Source organism: Somniosus microcephalus, chromosome 9 (assembly GCF_052327205.1).
Source record: "Somniosus microcephalus isolate GS21.2 chromosome 9, FLI_Smic_1.0, whole genome shotgun sequence".
Classification (NCBI taxonomy): domain Eukaryota; kingdom Metazoa; phylum Chordata; class Chondrichthyes; order Squaliformes; family Somniosidae; genus Somniosus; species Somniosus microcephalus.
Genome location: NC_140995.1, coordinates 100691065 through 100713992, shown reverse-complemented (window position 1 = coordinate 100713992; position 22928 = coordinate 100691065). Strand labels below are relative to the sequence as shown.

Genomic DNA, 22928 nt, shown 5'->3' with positions numbered 1-22928 from the left:
AGATCGCAGCTCGTGTTCAAGTTTTTCCCATTTCAGAGTCTTGTCCCTCAGCATATGAAGGAGTTGGCTGACCGTTAACTCTTCTGACACCAGATTATGGCACGCACCTTCAGAACCTGAATCAGCTTTGATTCGTTCGGCCTCCTCGCGCAGATGGTTGGTGTGCTCCTGCTCCATTTTCTCCATCAGTTGCTTCTGTTGCCTTTCCAGATTCTCCCACTCTGTAACAAAGAACTTTTTTATTTCATTCATCTCTTGCTCAAAACGGCGAATCATTTGTTCTAATTGCTGTTGTAGTTTGAAATGGAGTTGAGTTCGAGCCCAGTGTCCCTCAAAAATGTGCATATCAGTAGACTTGACAGACTCAGAATTCTCTGTTAAACTATGTTGTTGTTGCTCAGTGGAATTCTGTGCTGAAACTTTGTCTTTTGCACATGGGTTGGTCTTACCATCATCAGTTCTAGAGTCTGGGCTGATTATCTGCACTGAGTTCTCACTCTTTATGGCTTTTAGCGAATGCCAGTCCATATTTATGTTTCTAAACCACTCCCGGCCTAGTAGTGGTGGACCTCCCTCCGGTAGCACATATAAGTCCATTATTTGACTTCCTTCGCCCTTGTTGGCCACTGCAACCTTTATTGTCCCGATGGGGTACACTCTCTGCCCCGTGTAGGTTGTCAATATAATCTCCGTATCCTGTAGGGGAATATGTTGGAATAACCTTCTGTAATCTTTCTTATTCATGACCGACAATGCCGATCCAGTGTCCAATTCCATTTTTACTTGGACTCCTTCTATCTGAAGAGTAACCCAAATTGTCTGGAGGTCTGCACCCTTACCAACGTTGAGTACCCTTAAGCTAGCCAGTTCAATACTGCTTGCGTCTGAATCGGACTCCTGTTCGGCCACCTTGTGTACCTTTGCGTATTTCCCTTGCGGTGACTTCTTGTTGCTGGTCTTCTTCCCTGACCTGCATACTCTAGCTATATGTCCAAGCCTACCACAAGTTCTACATTCTTGGTTTTTAAACCAACACTGGTTCTGATCATGCGTTGTCTTTCCACAACGATAACATTTGCCAGAACTCACACCCAATTTGTGTGCACTGAGCTCCGGTGACCGTAGCTGCATTACTGCCGTGCCTCTCGCTGCGGCTTCGTGTGCTGCTGCCATAGTGACCGCCTTCTCAAGCGTCAGCTCATTCTCCTCGAGCAGTCGCTTTTGTGTATCCTGTTTAAATAAACCACACACAAATTTGTCTCGTAGTGCATCTGTCAGTCCCGTTCGAAACTGGCAATATTTCGCTAATTTACGCAATTCCAGCAAATATTCAGCATTGCTTTCATGCTGTAGCTGCCTTCTGTCGTAAAATTTAAATCGTTCCGCTAGCATCAGCGGCGTGGGGTTTAGATGATCTTTCAGGACAGTAACAATCTCATCGAACGTCTTATCCGCCGGTTCATCTGGTGATAACAGGTGTTTCAATTGCCCGTATGTCTTCGCACCCATTAAATTTAATAATGTTAGTGCTTTATCAGCCTCACGAATTTTATTGGCCTTACAATAATTTTTAACTCGTTCAACATATATGGCCCAATCTTCGATGTCACTATCAAAGTTGCTAACATTCCCGTGTTTAGGCATTGTAGTACTTTATCAGATTTGCAATTTCTCAGATTTTTTTTTTTTTTACTGCTATCCAAGATGGCGGCTTCCCGCTCTTGCCGTCGTCCTCCGCCCACAAAATGGCGGTTTTCCCGCGCTTGGCGGTCTTCACCCGTCCCCCGACGCCGTCTCCCTTCAGCCCCCGAGTGCGGCCCTTATCTCCGCCGCGATCGATGGCCCACGCTTTTCACCGCGGCTCTCGCACCTTGAGCTTCTGCAGCCGCCGCGCCTTTCAGCCCGAGTGCGGCCCTTATCAGGGATTTCGATCGATGGCCCGGCTGCGCCTCGCACTTGAAAGCGGCCCGGCCCTTATCAGTGCTTGCGATCGATGGCCCGGCTGCGCCCCTCACTTCAAAGCGGCCCGGCCCTTATCTGCCGATCGCTATCGCCCTGTACCTCTCTCTTCCCCAGTCCTGTCTTCTACTCCGGTTCACAAGCTGATGGAGGCTTCAGGGTCCTAATGCCTGTCGCTTCCAGTGGGGTGGTGAGTGGTGAGGTTTGAAACCTCTCTTCAACCGCCGTGGAATAACTGCCGCAGGGTAAGAACCTGACTCGTCGCCAGTGTTAAGTATGTGTATTGTATTGAACAATTAACACAAAGACTTAAACGTATAACTCAAACAGGTCTTTACTGGTTGGAGGTAGGGACTATACTGAATACAAGATTACTGCACAGTGCTTATATACCGGTGTGTTCACCCCCGGTATTACGTCTACAGCAGCCTGAGAAAGTAGTACATCTCTTAAGGTGGAACAGGCTTAAGCTCTCTTAAGGTGGAACAGGTTACATACACAACAATTACCATAAGTTTCTACCGAATCTATCCACGGTACTGCACCCGCTGAACGCTCTTTTACAGAAGGGGGTACCATGGGAATGGAGCGAAAACTGTAAGAAGGCATTTCGCAAAAGCAAAGAATTGATCACCTCAGAGGAAGTGTTGGCTCACTTCAACCCGACACTGCCTATTCGGTTGGCTTGTGATGCTTCTCCATATGGTATTGGGGCAGTACTCTCACACAAGTTGCCAAATGGCACGGAAAGGCCAGTCGCGTTTGCATCCAGTGAAGAAGTTTAATCATTACCTGCAGGGCCAAAAATTCACACTTCTGACAGACCATCAGCCGTTGGTATCCATTTTTAACCCTAAGAAGGGTGTTTTGGTGATGACAGCACAGAGACTCCAGAGATGGTCCCTTTTCCTAGGGGCACATCAATATCAAATAGAATTCAAAGGTACAAAGCAGCATGGCAATGCTGATGGGCTGTCGCGCCTGCCACTACCTGAAGAAGAAGAGACGACGAAAGTTGACCCTGTTGAGTTATTTCATTCGACCACCATCGAGTGTTTACCAGTCACCAATGCAAGTATTGAAAGAGAAACCAGGAATGACCCGACACTGTCCCGAGTCTACGAGGTGACAGTGAAGGGATGGCCAACACATGGTGATCCTCTGTTACCGGCATTCTCGGCAAGGCGAGACCAGCTGTCCGTCTGCCATGGTACTTTGCTGTACGGGACAAGAGTGATTATTCCTCCCAAGTTAAGGGAAAGAGTTCTAAAGGAACTGCATGAAGGTCATCTGGGGGGAATTAAGATGAAAAGTCTTGCTAGGGCTTATGTATGGTGGCCGGGTATTGACCAACAGATAGAGGAGTTGACAAAAAGCTGCGCTGGGTGCCAAAAAGTGCAAAATGCACCTCCGATCGCACCGCTACACCCATGGGAATGGCCTTCAGCCCCATGGCAACGCGTACATATTGACTTTGCTGGTCCATTCATGGACTCCATGTTCCTAATTGCGGTGGACGCACATTCCAAATGGCCAGAAGTGATCAAGATGAATACCACTACTTCAGAAAAGACAATTGCGGTGTTAAGAACAATATTCGCAAGGAACGGATTGCCAGAACAGATATGTTCGGACAACGGACCACAGTTCGTGTCGGAAGAATTCCAAAAATTCTTAAAGAAGAATGGGGTGAAACATTATACCTCTGCCCCATATCATCCGGCGACAAACGGGTTGGCCGAGAGATTTGTCCAAACATTCAAAAAGGCAATAAAGGCCATGAACGATGATCAGATTTCGTTACAACACAAGGTGGACAATTTCCTAATGGCATATCGAAACGCCGCTCATGCAGTGACTAACCAAAGTCCTGCCATGATGTTTTATAACAGGAGGTTGCGGTCCAGGTTGGACTTGTTAAAACCAAATGTGCGGAGGGAAGTGGAAAACAAACAGTTCCGGCATATTAATAACAAGACCATTCGAAGTTTCGACGTAGGACAACCAGTGTTGGCAAGGGACTATGGAAACGAAAAATGGCAGTCCGGAACAATTCGGGCCAGACAAGGACCTCTGATGTACACAGTAGATATTGGTAACAATGTGATAAGGCGTCATGCGGATCAACTGGTAGAATCGAGAGCAAGGGTCGAACCCATGGTTGCGACAGAGACAACTGTGGAAGACGTTAATGAACCTGAAGCATCTACCTCGGCAGGGAATGTACCTGATGATGACGTCCAATACATAGGAAACCAACTAGAGGAGTCACCTCAGCAACAAGAATCAGGGACCACTGAAAAGCGTTATCCAACCCGAATCAGAAGGCCTCCTGAGAGACTGAACCTTTGAACTGTTTATACCTGAAGTTATATATGTATATATGTTATTATGTTATGTTAAATGGGGATATGACTGTTAAGCTAAAAAGGGAGGATTGTGGTGTATGTAACCTGTTCCACCTTAAGAGAACTTAAGCCTGTTCCACCTTAAGAGATGTACTACTTTCTCTGGCTGCTGTATACGTAATACCGGTGGTGACCACCGGTATATAAGTACTGTGTAGTGATATTGCTGTTAGTATAGCCCTGACCTCCAACTAGTAAAGACCTGTTGAAACGTTATTCTTGTAGTCTGTGTCAGTAATTAATCTTAAATACAACTAGAACACACAGACTTAACAGTAACTCTTAATTTTCTGTCCATCAATCAACCTTCTATCTATGCTGCTCCACTTCCTCTTAAGCCAGTCACCAGAATTTTTCTCTCAGGCCTCATGTGAGACATGTTATTGAAGTCCTTCCGAAAATCCAGAAATACTACTCTATCGCATTCTCGTTCTTTATTCAAATGGTCACTCCTTCAAAAAAAACTCTCTTAAATTTGTTAACTATCACTTGGCTTTAACAAATTGCTGCTGGCTATCTTTGATTAATCCATGTATTTCTATATTCTTTTTAATTTACAGTATTTTGGATTATGGATTCTTAGGAGTTTGCCCACAGCTGATGGTCTTAACTGTGGTTATGCCCACTTTATCCTCTTCTCTTTTTTGAACAAAGGTGTTACATTGGCTATTCTCCAGTCCCATGGCACAATTTGCATATTTAAGGAAGACTGAAAAATTGTGGCCAGAGACTTGGTTGAGCAAGCTCAGGTGCTTGCCGTCAGCACTTGGTGTCTGATCCACCTTGAGTTCTATTAAACTTTTCAGAACCAATTCCTTGTCTACAGTTATTTCTAACAATTGTTCCATATCCTCTTCCAATGTACACCTACATTCAAATATCATTTGTAAAAACTGATGCAAAGTATTTGATATTTCTGCCGTTCCTTCCTGGTTCACAATTAGACTCCTTCCTTTACCGAGTGGTTGTACCCAATTTTATAAGCATATAAAAAGAATAGTTAAAAAGCCCTCAATATTTCCTTTTATATTATCTGCACATTTTTTTGATATTCCCATTTCACTCTGCTATTCTTCCTTTCTACCGCCCCCACCCCCACAACTACACTTTTATGTTCCTCATGGTTTTCTTTAATATTCTTAACCTCAATTTTATCACATTAAGTTTGTTTGGTTTTATTCTATTTATCCACAGAGCACTATTCTTTGATGTACCCCTTTTTCACCTTACAGGAATATGTTCATTTTGTACTCTGTCTCATATATGAAGATTTCCCATTGCTGATCCAGCAGTTGGTGCTAAATTTTCTGCCCTGTCAATTTTGGCCAAGTTTCCTTTTATCTCCCAGAATTGTCTATTTCTGGTCCTGCAGCCTCATCTTTGACTCCACATTATCCTTTTCTATTTTTATATTGAATCTATGTTGTGGTCACTACTTCGAATTTGTTCTCCTCCTCACTATCATGTTAGGTTTCAATATAAATAAGATGTTGGCTTCGAAATTCAATCATGCAGGAATAATTAAGGATCACCCTTGTACAACCCCTTAGTGCCTGCCTGTATGTTCATTTATCTATCCTAGTGCTCCTGCAAAATGTTTCCCCAGTGGCTACAGCTTGGGAGGTTAGAAGGCTGCTGAGCTTCCATTGAAGTCACCAAATGGCCATGGTGGGTGACCTCGAGCGGCTCTGGGCCTTCAGGACCTGGCTACAGACTGCAGCATCTCGGCGTGGGCTGGGGCAGCCTTGCTAAGCTGGCTGTAGCATTAACAAGGGCAAAGGCGCAGTGGGTGGCGGGGAAGCAGGCATGCTGTCATCCTGAGAGAGGACAGCAGGTTCCTATCCCATGGAGCCATGGTCACTCTCCTGGGACGGCACCTCAGCACTCCTACGGCTCAGCTCGAAACAGAATGCAGGAGTGATGGGATGCTCTGGAAGCCCCTGTCAACACTGGCCCAGAGCCAAGCTGCCATGGATGCTGTCAGAGCTTTTAGCAGATGCTTCTTCATGGTGGGTGCCACTGTCATATTCATGGAGCTGACCACTCGCTTCATGTGGGACAGAATAGTCTCCATGCTCTGCGCGAAGCCCTGGCACAAGTTGGAGCTGGACTCCTCCATGCTCTGAGACATTGTGCACAATCTTGCTGGCAGGCTTTACAGTGCACCTGTCATTCCCTGGTGTGTACCTGGGCCCTCGAAGTCAGCATCTGAATCCTCTGCGGCAGCGCCAGTATGTGCTCTTGCTCTCCAGTGAGCTGGAACCTGTGGTGTCTTACCCTCTGCCATAACTGCTGCACACGTGGCCAGTGATTCACCACATTAAGATCCCTCCTCCAACCTGCCCTCTAAAGTATATGTGGTGCCAGTCTCGGAACCTGTGCTTGCTAGGGTCAGATCGAGTGATGGCTAGCATGTTTTGTTCCAGAGTGGACAAGGTGTGCAGACAAGCTCTGCCTCAGGGGGAGCGTGTTAGTGACAGACTCGTGAGGTGTTTTGAGAATATGGCTGTCATGGTGGAATAATTTGTATGTTGTGGGGAAGTGAGGATTGTGATAGTTGTGGGAGTAGGAAGGTCAAAGTGTGAGTAGGAGGAGAAGGAGGTGGAGTGAAGTGTGGCGCAGTGATTGTAGGAGAGTGAAGGGTAACGGAGGGGAATACTGTGAGCAGTGAGGCTGCAGGTGATGGAGGTGTGGGGAGAGAGTAATTGATGTGAGAGATAACATTTTTACCTTGATAACTCTGATGAGGTCATTGCAGCTATGTGCTGGGAGCTAAGCTCCTGGCATTAACCTCCTATGCAACCTCTTCCCACTGGTGGTGGAAGTGTTGCCTGGAGGGCTTTCTGCTCCCCTAGGGGGGGACAGGATCTCCCTCGCCCTGTCTGTTGCCTGAACCAGGGCCTCCAACGTGGCATCGGAGAACCTGGGGCCTCGGTCTGCAGTTCTTGCAGTTGTTTCTCTCCTTACAAGCGTTCTGTGCTGTCTGCAACCAGATTACACCTCCCTTTAAGAGTTGCTGGCTGCCTTTAAGTGATGTCAGTGAAGCCCAATTTAATTCCTACCCCCCCCCCCCCAAAAAAAACAGGCCTGCAGCCAATGAATAGTATGGGTAATGCTGGCTGCTCACATGACTCAATGGCCTAGAAATTGGGTTGGGGCGCAAAAGTCGCCTGAGCGCAGGATTTAGCGCAGTGTTCGAGGCTTCAGCGATCGTCAGATATTCAGTTTCATTGCCCCTCGAGGGACACAGGGCGAGGCTCGAGGCGCTCCGCGTCCCTCTTAGGGCGCTGAAACTGAATATCGCAGTGCAACATGCGCTGCGGCACGGCACGCTGCGGTACTGCAGGCCTTCCTCCCACTGTTAAGGGGGAGGTGCCTGCAACAGCGCGATCCCCGCTCGCGAGTGCCGGCAAATGAGTCCGGCACCAAGGAGAAGTGCCAGGCTCTCGGGAAACAGCCGGCAATGCTGCGGGGGGGGCGGAGTTAGGAGGCCGGGGACGGAGGTGCTGGCAGGCGGCCGCCGAAAAATGCGGCTGCCCCGCACCTCCACCTTAACATGCGCCGCTGCCGGCACAGTAAGGCCCCGTGAACCGGGCGCGGGTAGCGAACGGCACAACTGCGGCATTCGCTACCAAATATTGCGAACGGGGCGCGAATGGGGCGCTGCGCACACCGATGACGTCATCGGTGGCGGCGCAGCGCAAAAGGCTAACTCCACCATTATCGCCCCAACTCAATATCGCGGGAGGCGCAGCCAGTGGCGCTACAGCCACTGCCTGCCTCTTTAGGCGTTAACAAGTGGCGCTACTCACCCAATTTCTCCCCCAATGAGCTGACAGCACCACTGCAATCACGTGAACAGGCACGTGTAGCTTGCATCCTGACCCTGCATGTCCATTTTTGGACATGATTAAATTTCTGAGCCATTGATTCTTAGATTGTTTGGAAACAAACAGTCATACTACTGGACTAGTAGTCGGTGCATATATTCTTTGTGGATTCATTTCTTATCTGTTACGTTTGTTAATGAACTCAATCTTATTTGTCTTATAGTTCTATTTTGTTCCCCAGAACCCATTGAAGAAAAACAAATTAAAATTCAGGACATCTTTCGATATTACCAGGTAGTAGAACATTTTTCATTGTTTTTCTTAACCAGGTGATTCTTTCTCCTTCTCCCTGCACCAACTCATAGCTCTTGGCACCAATCAAAGTCAGTTTGGCGAAACACCTATTCTCATTACAATTGCTTTCAGTTGCATTTTATGTTATGACACCTAAAGTACCATAGAACTAACCTCTATGGTTTTTTTAATGCATGCATCAATACATTGGGCCGGATTTTGCGATGAGTAATGGTGAGGCTACACAGTGCTCACTGTTGTAATGGGGTAAGTCAGATAGCAGCTTCTGGCGTCCGCACTGCGCAGTTAAACAAGCAAATCCGGAAGTTGCTGTCAGAGATACCCTGCTCCTCCACAGGGTGCTTTGTTGCAGTTCTCGCCGATAGACACAGCACTGAAATGAATGCAATGGTGTGAACTTGGGGTACTTGCCCACTAGTTCCACACTAAAGATGGCAGAAAATGTTAGGGCTGGTGCATACAGGGGTAAGTGAGTTTTTAACGACATGGTAAGTGATAATTACTGCTGAACAACTGCTCTGGCCCTGAAAAATACATTTTACAAGTGTGGAGTCTCATTCCCTCAGAAGAGGGAGATTAAAAAAATGTTTTTTTTTAACTTTTTCTATCTGTCTCTTTTATCTCTCTCCCTAATTTATACTTCCTGGTTTAGACTCTGGGCTCAATTTTCATCGGGCCGTTGAGGCGGGATTGGAGGCATGTGGGGGGCTTAAAATTGCAAAAACTGGCAGGCGGGCCCAACCCCGCCTCCAAGCAATTTTCATTAAATCGTGTCTGCTGGTCCCATCTCCGTCCCGTCTCCAAGAGATGGGATAGGCCGTTAAGGCCCTTAACAAGCACTAAATTGCCTCTATAATGCCATTTTGATAGGCCTTTGTGATTTTAACCCTTTTCCGACGTGAAGCATGCCTGTTCCGAAACATGACGGTGAAATCTGGTGGGAGCACAATTGGATTGCTGACTATTAGCTGCAGCTCCACCATTAAATAGGATATTTGATCAGCCATCATTTGCAGGTGGCAGGACTTTGTTGTCTCAGGTCTGGGGGAACTTTTAGAAGGCATAACCACAGCTGTGGAAGTTTGGAGCCTGACACCCATCTCCAGTGTGACCTCCTGGGAAACCCCTCTCGCCACCTTCACTGAGCACTTCCTCAACTGAGGCATATACCAAGTAATCCTAAGCCCTCAATGTGGAAGCCCCATTTGCGAAATGATACACAACACAACTACAGCAGTAGCCATCAGATTTTTTATTTACAGTAATTATCTGATGGCTTTTTAACATAAAACGTCAAATTTCAGCCAAGTGACTACCCTTGTGACTATTTGTGCAGTATCTTTCTCTTACGTGTGCTCCTACGTGGTGCTTCCCCTCTGGCTTCAGCAGATGTGGAGGCCCCTTGCTCACTTTCTTGCTGCTCCTGTCTCGACACCTTTGGCGGGTGTCCTCTGGGGTTGCGAACCCGTGAGGGCTTGTCAACAGTCTGCTGCTCCTGTGGCTGTGCAGGGGTTGAGACGCCGATCTCAGATGGGTGTGGACTCTGGTGGGGCTCTGACCGAGGGCTCTGCAGTGGCATGGAAGTGTGAGTGCTTGGAGAGGAGCCCCCACTTCCTTGATGTCTGCCACCAACTTCCCTCTCATGGGTCAGGTTCCCCTCAACGCTTGCAAGTGGCTTGAGGGCACCCTGCTGCACATCAGGGGGGCCATGGGGACCCATATCTGCACTGGCAGTCCTACTCAGAAGGACTTCAATGAAGGTCTGGTTTCTCTGTTCAATAGATGACCATCGCGCCTCCAGAGATGTCATTCTATTCAGAACACTCACCATGTTTTCTGCACTCTGGCGACATATCACCTCCATAGAGGTTGCCTTCCTTTCCATGGTGATGCGTTCATGTGCCAATGGCTCTGCTCATGTTCGCAATGGACTCCTTCATTCGCTCCACACTCGCAGCGACCCTGGAGACAAAACCTGCCAGAGACTCCTGCATCTGTTCCTGGAGTTCCAGCACCGCTGATCTTATGGATGGACCCAGAGGCAGAGGGTCGACATGCAGCTGAGCCGAGCTGGCAGAGTCCTGTGCTCTCCGACTAGGACTCTCCACTGCTGTCCCTGTCTCCGCAATCTGCTGATGCTCACTTGTGAGCTGTGATACACCAGGTGACAACACTACTCTATCTTGCAATGGTCCCACCGAGGTGTGAGTGTCTGCGCTGGTGTTGGGTGCGCTGAATTCTGCTGATGCTGTGTCCTCAGTGGTTGCAGTTTCCTCTGAGGAGTCTGGATGCTCAGGCTCTTCCTCCTGGCTAGCGGGGACGGGTGCTTGCGATGGTCCTGTGAGGGAGTAAAGGAAAGAGTCAGAGATGTGATACCAAGGTTACATGCACATTGCATATTGCAGATGATCATAAGTCCATCTGTTAGAGCTTCAGAATCATTATCAGCAACTCATGCAATGTCATTGAGAGAGATGGAAAACTATTCTGTCACCAGCTTGCTGTGATGCACCTGTCTGTCCGTCCCCCACTTGCGCATCGTCCTCCACTCCCACGATCTCCAGGATCGCATCCTCCCAGGGGGTGAAGTGGTCTACTGAGGGTGGCCCTCCTCCTGTCCTCGCTCTTTCTCTCTTATTGTGAGCTCTCTTTTCCTGCAATGAGGGAGAGAAGTGGAGGTTGAGTGAGAATGAAGGAGTGAGTGTAGAAAATCCATAGCATAGATGCTTAGAAGGAGACAAAGATGGAGTGAGGTGACAAGATCAAGGGCCCTCTCTGTGTGTTGTCAGTTGTTTTCATAGCATCACAGTGATAGGGAGTGTGAGGGCTGCATAGTCGAATAGTTAGGTGAATGTGACCATAGAGAGAGAGGGAATTGGTAAGGGTGCATGGATGTCAGTGTCAAGTGGGATGTGGAGGAAGAGATTGCTAAAGCTGAGTGCTGGTGAGGAGAGGCAATGGGGATCAGATTGAGGGTGATGGGAAATTTATTACTCACTTTTCCAGTGCGCAGAAGGTCATGAAATCTCTTCCTGCACTGAAACCAGGTTCTGCGGGTTACTGACAAAGAGTTGACCTCCTCTGCCACCTGGATCCACACAGCCTTGGTTTGCTGGGGAGACTTCTTCCTCCCTGAAAAAGGGAACAGCACCTCTTTATGTGCTCTTGCTCCCTCCACTAAAGCCTGCAGGGCAACGTCATCGAAGCGGGGTGCAGACCTAGGTCTCTAGCTGGCCATTCTTCCTGCAGGTGCCTCTCACTGCAAAGGCCAAAAGGTTGGCAGTCTGCAGAAGAAGCAAGGCTTGTTGCAGACCTTAAATGCAGCAGCAATGATGACGTAATCGGAGGCGACTTTCAGACTGGAAAAACTCATTTGCCATGGGTTCCCACACGTTGGAACTCAATTGGCCAATTAAGTTAAAATCGCATCATTCTCCCACATCGATTTAGAATCGGGTGGCTAACATGAAATGCGGATTACACGACCCCAGCCCGCCCCAGTATCAAAATCCAGCCCTGTGTGTCTCACTAAAGATTCTTCAATCTGGTTGGCTGAAGAGCCTTGCTGTTGCTTGGCCTGCTCACTGGTGCTGCAGATGCCCTGCAGAGGACGCCATGCTGGATCAGATGCTGGATTGGAGCAAGTCTCTGCTGAAAAGCCCGCGTAAACTTTGTGGGCAGCTGTCAGCAAGGTGAATGGCGAGCAATGTTCCTTCGCCGCTGACCGCAAAATTCAGGCCAATGTGTTTACATAAGCTTTGTTTAGTGCATCAGCAATTTTATGTATCAAGCTTATGCTGCAGTTTTTATTTGATTCCACAAAAAAGAAAGGAGCACAAACTTAAATATACAGTTAAATGCCCTTTTCAGATATGCATTTGGACTTGTGTGAATTCAGGACCAGTCACATGCTTTGCCTAAATGTCTTTTCCAGTTTCCAAATTACACATTGCTTTCTTTCTGCAGAACCTGTCTTGTTGTAATGAACTATACATGCTGCTGTGAAATGTGATATTTAAGTTTTCTGTTCTGACTAAGGGTTTTACCCAAAATGTTAAGCTGTCTTTTCTCTTTACATATGCTGCCTGACCTGGTTATTTCCTGCATTTTCTGTTCTTGTTCAGATTTCCAGCATTTACATTTTTTTAAATTTATTTTTGCATTGTTTTAGTTTTGAACAATAGACATTCTCAGAAAAAAACTGCTAATTTTTGTTACAGTTAAGCCCAAAGTTTTGTTGCTTCATGCTTCCTGGTCACATGAACTACATAGGAATTGCCAGATGAATAAGGACCACGGTCCACCTAGTTCCCCTTCTACCATCCTGGTGGTTACATGATACAACGATAATGGAGTTGTTGACTAATCATATCAATCAATCTCTCTTAATTAGGCTACAACAGACCCAGAAATGAGGCGAGGAAAACCCCAGTGGTTGAGAACTTCGAGAATCATAGGTCCAAACTATTGATTAATATCTTTCTCTGTGACCTATTAAATGGCTCAGTTATTTATGTAATGTGTCTTGCATCATGAATATACTTGTGACTAAATACTGGAAAGTAGTGTAATGTTAAAGGCATAGAATGATTGTTTGATTTGATTGAGGCTAGAGTTTCAAAATTCACCTGTTTTATAAGGATCCACAGTGACCATTCCTCCTTTTGATTGCAAAGCGAATTAACCCACAATATGGCCATACTTTGATTTTAGTGCTGAAGTCTATATTTAGTACTCAACAGATTGGCCTTAGTGAAAGATGTCACTTTGCAATTAAAGAATTACTGACCAACCCAAAACAAGGTCTGCTCATATAATGACAATGCAAATAACTAGATAAATCACATTGATTACTAACTTTATAAATGAGAACCAATTGACTGGGACTAACTTGTCATGGGCTTTGGGAAAAATGTTTTTTGGCATTAAATCTGCTTTTGGTAGTATTGCTGCTACTTTGTGTTTTTACTCAGTGCTAATGTTAAACATTGCTGTTAAAGTGACTAATCGGTGTAAACTAACATAAAAGCGAAGTATTTTAGTGTAAACTAACAATTCCTTTCAATACCATTAGCATGCCCTAAAATAAACCTTGATACAACTGTCGCTAAACAGTGCCTTCAACGTAGAAAAATGCTCCAGATTCCAGTATTATGCACCACCGTAGTTAGGGCATGCATACACACTTGTTTCTTGTCACCATATGGAGTTGTAATGTCTATTGATGCTGGAATTCTTGTTTCAACATCAGATCGGTTATGGAAGAAAGAAATTGGGGGATCAAGGGCAAAGGACTAATTATTTGCTGTTATCAGAATCATCTGATGGAGTTGTGCAAATAATGACAGACAGGTTTAGCAGTATCGTCTGTAACTGCAGCTGGCTCACAGGTGGCTGTGAAGACTAGTGCTGTCATGAGCTTCCATTTTTTTTTAGGGTGCAAAAAATGATTATTCTCAGTCAAAACGAAAACAAAATACTGCGTGTAAAGTCCGCGCCTCAATAATACACGGACTTCGGGAGAACAGTTTAACAGGTACTTTACTGAACAAGAGGCAGCTTGAAACTGAAACTACAGAAGCCTGCTAGGGCCTTTTATACAGGGGTGGTCACTGCTGGTACTGCAGTCTAAGACCAGTTATTCCCTTAAAGGTACATACACAACACTGCGGAAGCTGGAAGTCTGAAATAAAAACAGAAAATGCTGGAAATACTCAGCAGGTCAGGCAGTATCTGTAAAGAGAGAAACAGAGTTAACGTTTCAGGTCGATGACCTTTCATTAGAACTGGAAAAAGTTGGAGATGTAGCAGGTTTTAAGCAAGTACAGAGGCAGGGAAAGCGGGGAGCGGGGGAAAGAACAAATGGGAAGGTCTGTGATAGGGTGGAAGGCAGGAGAGGTTAAATGACGAAAGGTATGATTGTACAAAGCAAAAGGAGATGGTAATGGGACAAGTAAAGAAACAAAAGATGGGTCTGGAAGAGGTGTAAATGGGTATAGCAGAATCATCAACAGCTGGCGTCCGAAAAAATGGGGGCCGAGGTTATGGTCTGAAATTGTTGAACTCTATGTTGAGTCCAGAAGGCTGTAAAGTGCCTAATCGAAAGATGAGGTGCTGTTCCTCGAGCTTACGTTGAGCTTCATTGGAACAGTGTAAGAGGCCGAGGACAGAGAGGGAGTGAGGGGAAGAATTCAAGTGACAGGTGACTGGAAGCTTAGGGTCACGCTTGCAGACTGAACGGATGTGCTCCGCAAAGTGGTCACCCAATCTGCATCGTGAGCAGCAAATACAGTATACTAAATGGAAAGAAGTACAAGTAAATCGCTGTTTCACCTGGAAGGACTGTTTGGGGCCCTGGACAGTGGGCAAGGAGGAGATAAAAGGGTAGGTGTTGCATCTCTTGTGCTTGCATGGGAAGGTGCTGTGGGAAGGGGAGGGAGTGTTGCGGGTGATTGAGAGTGGACCAGGGTGTCGTGGAGGGAGCAGTTCCTTTGTAATGCTGAAAGGGTAAGGGAGGGGAAGATGTGTTTGGTGGTGGGATCACACTGGAGGTGGCAGAAATGGCGGTGGTGATCCGTTGAATGTGGAGGCTGGTGGGGTGAAAGATGGGGACAAGGGGAACCCTATCGTGCTTCTTGGGAGTAAGGGGAAGGGGTGAGAGCAGAAGTGCGGGAAATGGAACGTACACAGTCAAGGGCCATGTCGACCATTTGCTGTTGAGGAAAAAGGAAGACATATCGGAAGCACTATAATGGAAGGTGGCATCATCAGAACAGATGTGGTGGAGAAACTGGGAGAATGGAATACAGTCCTTACAGGAAGCGGGTTGGGAGAAAGTGTAGTCCAGGTAGCTGTGGAAGTCAGTGAGCTTATCATGGATGTTTGTCGATAGCCTATTACAGGAAACTTTTGATTTACCAGCACCTAAATAACCGGAAATCTCGGTTAACCGGCAAAATTCAGGAGTAGGTTCAGGTAACTTTTATTACTTGCCTTCCTCCATTTGTTGCTGTGCAAGGGTGTGGCTGCAGCTGTTGCTAAGCTACAGAGACGCTTGCAACTTGTGGCCATTGTTCTGAAGCTAGCAACAGGGTTTGTTGCTTTATATGGAGCTCTCAGCTCCGTATCTTTTACTATAGCTTTCGGTTATCCAGAATTTTTGATGAACCGGCACCACGTCGGTCCCGTCCGTGCCGGATAAAAAAAAGTTTCCTGTATTCTCAGTAAACCATATTTATATGCTTGAGTGGGTTACTAATGCAGGGATAAAGAAGTTATCCAAAGCAATTTGCAACTTACAAACTGTTTTATGCCCTACTGGTTCCTTGAAGTGTCATTGTCTGCAGATAAGTTGAGATAGGTGCTCAACTATCCATGTTTACATCTGTAGGAAAGTATTTTTTCACAAATATGCAATCCAGGAGTCTCTGTTTAATGTTTCTAATCTATATAAATGACATTGATACCAAAACTAAATGTAAGCTTGTCAAATTTGCTCATGACACTTAAAATAGGAAGAGCAGCAGAGACAGAAAGTATAGCTAAATAAATGCAGGATTTAGCTATGCAATGGAGAAGATAAATGGAAAGTCAAGTACAGTAAACTCTTGTTTAAATGGCACTTAATCATCCGCAATTCTTTAATAACCGGAAAAATAGATAACCGGTAATCTTGCCGAATTCATCCATTTTTTGTTTTTCCGAGTCCGAGTTTCCCGCGATGGCCGAGTAAGTCAGTGTTTTTCTTTCTGTTAAAAATTGCCTACCTCTCTGTTATCCTGAATTTTTGATCAACCGGCACCATCCTGGTCCCGTAGGTGCCGGATACGAAAGAGTTTACTGTATAACACTCTCAATTGCACATTGATAGCTCTGAGTCAGGAAGTCGTGGATGTAAGCCCCACTTCAGAGGCTTGAGCACATGACCTAGGCTGGCACTTCAGTGCAGTACTAAGGGAGTGTTGCATTGTCAGGGGTGCCGTTTTCCAGCTGAGCCGTAAACCGAGGCCTGATCTACCCTTTCAGGTGGACATAAAAGATCCCATGCCACTATTCGCAGAAGAGAAAGGCAGTGCCAAGTGGATGATCCATCTCGGCCTCCTCCTGATGCTAGCCTTTAGCCAATTTGATTCACTCCATATGACATCAAGAAATGGCTGAGTGCACTGGACACAGTAAAGACTACGGACCCAACAATATCCTGGCTGTAGTGCTGAAGACCTGAGCTCCAGAACTATACTTAGCTAAGCGGTTCCAGTACAGCTACAACACTGGAATCTACCCATCGATGCGGAAAAGTGCCCAGGTATGTCCTGTCCACAAAAAGCAGGACAAATCCAACCTGGCCAATGACCACCCCACCAGCCTACTCCCAATCATCAGCAAAGTGATGAAAAAAGTTGTTAATAGTGCTATCAAGTGGCACTTAACAATAATCTGCTCACCGATGCTCAGTTTAGGTTCTACCAGAACCACTCAGCTCCAGACCTCATTATATAGAAACATAGAAGATAGGAGCAGGAGTAGGCCGTTCGGCCCCTCGAGCCTGCTCCGCCATTCAATGCGATCATGGCTGAGCATTCAAATTCAGTACCCTGTCCCTGCTTTCTCCCCATACCCCTTGATCCCTTTAGCCTTAAGAAATATATCCAACTCCTTCTTGAATATGTTTAATGAATTGGCCTCTACTGCCTTCTGTGGTAGAGAATTCCACAGGTTCACCACTCTCTGGGTGAAGAAATTCCTCCTCATCTCTGTCCTAAATGGCTTACCCCTTATCCTTAGACTGTGACCCCTGGTTCTGGACTCCCCGGCCATCGGGAACATCCTTCCTGCATCTAGTCTGTCTAGTCCTGTTAGAATTTTATAAGTTTCAATGCGATCCCCTCTCATTCTTCTAAACTCCAGCGAGTACAGGCCCAATCGACCCAATCTCTCCTCATACGTCATTCCTGCCATCCCAGGTATCAGCCTGGTGAATCTTCACTGCACTCCTTCCATGGCAAGAACATCCTTCCTCAGATAAGGCGACCAAAACTGCACACAATACTCAAGATGTGGTCTCACCAAGGCCCTGTACAACTGCAGCAAGACATCCTTGTTCCTGTACTCAAATCCTCTCGCTGCGAAGGCCAACATACCATTTGCCTTCTTAACTGCCTGCTGCACCTGCATGCTTACCTTCAGCGACTGGTGCACAAGGACGCCCAGGTCTCGTTGCACTTCCCCTTCTCCCAATCTATTACGGCCTTAGTCCAAGCATGGACACGAGCTAAGTTCCAGAGGTTAGGTGACAGTTGTTTTTTTGTATGATGGGAAAAGCTTTATAATGAGATGTTTGGTTTGTCTATCCATTTAATGGCCTCTTGAGATACTGAGTGGAGAAATGAGGTGCTTCCCACAACAGATCTTAGAGGGAGGTTGATGTGGTGTGTTCCATGGTCTAGGACTCATGGCCACAGTTACACTCATCTTCCACTTGTGGAGCAGGTGCCCTGTTAGGATTCGGTTGAGCGCTGTTAAACCTCTGCTGTTGGGTCAATGATGAGGTGTTGGTTCTTTATATTGCATCCGTTCCACGATTCCATCCATCTGGTTAGTGGCTGCTGTTTCCCAGAATGGCCGGTAGATTTTAAGCACTTTCGTGCTGGATTTTTGAAGTCTTTAGGTGACAGTGACTGCCCTACAAAGGAGCCATATTGAAAATTAAGTCAATGGGGATCGGGGGAAAACTCTCCACTGGCTGGAGTCATGTCTGGTACAAAGGAAGTTGGATGTGGTTGTTGGAGGCCAATCATTTCAGCCCCAGGACATCGCTGCAAGAGTTTCTCAGGCAGTCCCCAAGGCCCAACCATCTTCAGCTGCTGCATCAATGACCTTCCCTCCATCATAATGTTAGTAGTGGGGCTGTTCGCTGATGATTGCAGTGTTCAGCTCCATTCACAGTTCCTCAGATAATGAAGCAGTCTGCCTGCATGCAGCAAGACCTGGACAACATCAAGGCTTGGGCTAATATGCGTCAGATAACATTCACACACACAAGTATCAGAAAATGGCCATCTCCAACAAGAAAGAGCATCAATTCCTCCCCTTGACACTCAATGGCAAATCCCCCACTGTCAACATCCTGGGGTTACCATTGACCATAAACTGAATTGGACCAGCAACATATTGCTGTGGCTACTAGAGCAGGTCAGTGGCTGGGTATTCAGCGTGAGTGGCTCGCCTCCTGACTCCACAAAGCCTCTCTACCACCTTCAAGGCACAAGTCAGGAATGTGATGGAATACTCTCCACTTGCCTGGATGAGTGCAGCTCCAACAGTCAAGAAGCTCAATTCTATCCAGGACAAAGCAGTCTGCTTGGTTGGCACCCCATCCACTGTCTTAAACATCCAATCCCTCCACCATCAGCATACTGTGGCTGCAGTGTGTACTATCTAAAGAATGCACTGCAGCAACTCACCAAGGCTTCTTCGGCAGCACCTTCCAAACCTGCGACTTCCACCATCTAGAAGGACAAAGACAGGAGGTGCATGGAAACACCATCAGTTCTAAGTTCCTCTCCCAAGTCATACACCACCCTGACGTGACCATAGATAACCATTCCTTCATTGTCAGTTGGTGAAAAGCATGAAACTCCCTGCCTAACAGCATTGTGGGATCACCTTCACCAAATGGACTGCAGCGGTTCTAGTAGAAGGCCCACCACCACCTTCTCAAGGGAAATACTGCTGAAGTTTAACCTGCTGAAGCCATGCAAGTTTACCAATTCAGAATACTGGTAAATTTTTTGTTGCTTATCCAGTGGTATTGGCTTGTGGGGTCGCCTGAAGCCAAATGAGAAGAATTCCAGCCCTTAGTGACAGGTCCACTCCTCCAGGTTCCGTTAGTGAACCAAGCTGGCTGATCAATAATCAACAACATCCTGGAATGCTGAGTACCTTCCTGGTTCAGGTATCAGATAACCGAGTCGGGGGTAACCGTGGCCGCACAACTTAAAGGGAACATTGGTATGGTCCTAAATCTTGCATATAGGCTGGAAAAATCCCTTTCATTGCATGCCCAAGACTCCTGAACCCTGTTTAGACAATTGCTTTATATACCACAAACTTAACTTGCAATAGGTCTTTGTTGTCATTGGAGAAAGACTAGAAAGATCATAAATACCCTTAATCTTTCTCAGCACAGTCCCAAAGGACTGTGTCCAGGCTGAAGTTGGCATCCAACAGGATTCCAAGTGTCACTACGAATCAACAATGGACCAGATGCTTTTTGCATCTTCCAATTAATACCTTGCGAGATCCCCTCTTAGGCTGTACTTGGGAGCACTGACGTTACTGATTAGCCCATTGTTCAAGATGGTGGGTAGGATGCACTAGATCCCCAGTTGAGTCCACCAACAACACAATATCATTGTGAAAAGGAGCACTGCAATGCTTTGAGAAATGCTCCAATTCTATCATACAAACATAAGAAATTTACAGGCAGGTAAAGAGCAGCTGGTCCATCAAGTCTGCACCATACGATAATGGCTGGACCATCATGGCTGAAAACTCCTTCCCTCTCCCGACCTCCCCGCCCCCCCCCCCCCCCCCATCCATTCCCGCAGCCATATATTCTCCTGGGAGAGGCAAAAATTCCAGGGCCAATAAGGGGAAAAATTTCCTCTTCGACCCCCTCAGGCGATCAAAACCAGTCCAGGAGATCAAATGGACCAAGTGTTTTCTAAAGGGACACTTACCTTCTATATGATGTGATCTCTGCCCCAGTCAGGAAATGGTCCAGCTCCCTCTTGAAGTCATGCAGAATCAGCACCCACCACACCAGCTGTCAATCTATACCAGAGGCTCACTATTCTCTGGGAGAAGAACTGCTGAACATCCAGTCTATTCCTACTCTTGCATGATTTAAACTCATGTCTCCAGGCCCTTCCCAATCTGTTAAACTGGAATAATCTATCAATAGGGACGTTATTCAGCTCGTTAATTATTTTATAGACCTCTATCAGGTCACCTCTAAGTCTGCGCTGCTCTAATGTAAATAGACCAAGGCCCTCGAGTCTATCTGAGTAGCTGAGGATCTTTAAGCCAGAAATCATTCTTGTAGCTCTCCTCTGGACCTTTTCCAAGGCCACTACATCACCCACCATGTGGGGATGGGGGGGATCAAAACTGGGCACAGTATTCTAGATGCGGTCAGACCAGCGACGTGTCAAAATGGTGTCCTTTGATTATCATCATTCAACACATCATTGATAAAAACATTGAATAGGATGGGTAATAGTGTGATACCTTGCCTCACTTCTCTTTTAAGAGATAGGTTCAATGGGTTTCTCATCTACCATTGTGGATCTTGACACTCTTGACTAATGATAAAGGAAGGAAAGAAAACTAATACTATCAAAAAACACAGTTTTTCAATTTAATCAACTTCATGTCCCTTATCACAGCATAAACTGTCGTGAAATATTTAATTAATTATATGGCCTGGATTTTCCTGCTCTTGACAGCAGACTTCTGCCCACCACCCTGATCCGACTTTTTTCCTCTCTTGGGACTGCTTGTTTATATAGGAGGGATCAATGGGAGGGAGCCCACCAATGGTGGGAAGCAACATTTGGTGGTGCAGCAGTGGGATATACAGAGTTGAAAGAGGAATGTTTGAGAGGCAGAAGAGCCCCAAAGATTTTGTTTTCAATTTCAGGAAATCCTATCCCTGAGCCTAGAGACCTTAGGACAGGGAGAGGAGCCCAGTATTGGGCCCATTCCCTCCAAATGCTGTTCAATGGGATTGCCACCTCTGCCTTAGGATCTGCAGTCATCACCCTCTGAATGGTTTCTGGGGGTGGCAGTGCCATGGATGGGTGGGTTGTTGGGCTCTGCCTCTCCACTGTCATTTACATGTGGTAGGGCAGTGAAGGGATGGGCAGTGGCCTTCCCTGCTGGGATGTGATAGGAGGGGGAAGGAAAAATTAGGTCTGGACTGGGATGTAGCACTCGGCCGCGCCATCGAATTCTCTCACTATTTCTGCTGCTATCGCACTCGATTTGGAATGGGATAGTGGAGGAATATCCAGGTTATAAAATGAATTGGCATGCTTTTTGCCCTGCAGGCTCACTGGCCTACACCCTCCTGATATTTTGTGTGGTCAATGAACACTCTGTTCTACGGGTGCACACCAGACACAATACTTTTAATTATATTGATAGATACTGTTGGGGGCTTTAACCCCCAAAAACGGGCAGATTTGGGTCAGGTGGTAGAAATCTCAACCACAACCCCAACCCGCCCACTTCCATTTTTAGCGGAGGGCAGGCAGGTGGCCAATCCACTCCCAGGAGGCAGGTTGACACTTTAAATATTATAATGAGGCTGTGTTTTAAATCTCCATTTTAAATTTAACGCTGGGCGGCTGGGTTTCCCAGGTCTCAGGAAACCCACCAGCTAAAGGAAGGCAAGAAGTGCTGTGATGTGCCTCAATGAATCCGAGACTCGATGTTAACGGAGCAAAGCAAGGCTTTTATTAACTAAGAAGGTAATACACAGTGGAGAAGTGTCTCCCATCCAAAGATCTGCTGCACTGTCTGTGAGACAGTGCAGCCTGCTTAAGTAGTGGCCAGGTATGGGCGGAGCCCTACACACAATACAGTACCGGAGGGGAAATGAAACTGAAACTAAACTAAACACAGAGAATACAGTGCCTGATGAACGGCATATTTCATCACATTCACCCCTTCTATAGATTTAGTCTGTTCGGGGGTTTGATAGTCCTCTGTGACCGACGTGGTGCCGCGGGTGTCGGCTGGGTGTCCCCGGTGGCCTCCTGGGTCTCTGCCGGGGGCGCCGCCAGGGTTGTTGAAGGGGTAGTTGGTGGGGGCACCGTTGGTCGATGTTCTTCCGGGGGTGATGAAAGAGTAGTGGGTGGGTAAGAGTTGCTGTGATCGCTGTTGCTGTTGTTGTCATGGTTGTTGTCGTTACCGGCTGGGGCGACGTCTTTTATGGACACGGTGTCCTCCCTTCCGTCGGCGTGCCGGACATATGCGTATTGGGGGTTGGCGTGGAGTAGGTGCACTGACTCCACGAGAGGGTCCGTCTTGTGGCCCCTCACATGCCTTCGTACAAATACCGGACCTGGGGTGGAGAGCCATGACGGCATGGATACGCCTGAGGTGGATTTCCGGGGAAAGACAAACATTCGTTCATGAGGCGTGGCATTAGTGGCAGTACACAATAGCGACCGTATCGAATGGAGCACATCTGGGAGGACTTCCTGCCAGCGGGAGATAGGGAGGCCCTTGGTCCTTAGAGCTAGAGTGACTGCTTTCCATACTGTCCCGTTCTCTCGCTCCACCTGGCCGTTACCCTGGGGGTTGTAGCTGGTGGTATGGCTCGTGGCGATCCCCCTGGACAGCATGT

General features: G+C 46.8%; 1 protein-coding gene across 13 annotated transcripts in view; it reads left to right on the top strand.

The window, feature by feature from the left end:
• agbl5 (AGBL carboxypeptidase 5) overlaps positions 1 to 22928 on the top strand; it is a 264564-nt gene that overhangs the window by 203546 nt on the left and 38090 nt on the right. For 6 of the 13 annotated variants that reach the window (XM_085996885.1, XM_085996882.1, XM_085996883.1 and 3 more), the window contains one exon: positions 8421 to 8491. The exons of 2 other annotated variants lie outside the window; for them this stretch is intronic. In XM_085996885.1, the coding sequence (XP_085853011.1) occupies positions 8421 to 8491 (71 nt within the window). Of the gene's footprint in view, positions 1 to 8420; positions 8492 to 12905; positions 12970 to 22928 lie in introns of those variants that run through there. 5 more of the 13 variants (XR_015079514.1, XM_085996886.1, XM_085996893.1 and 2 more) reach the window with 3 other exon arrangements.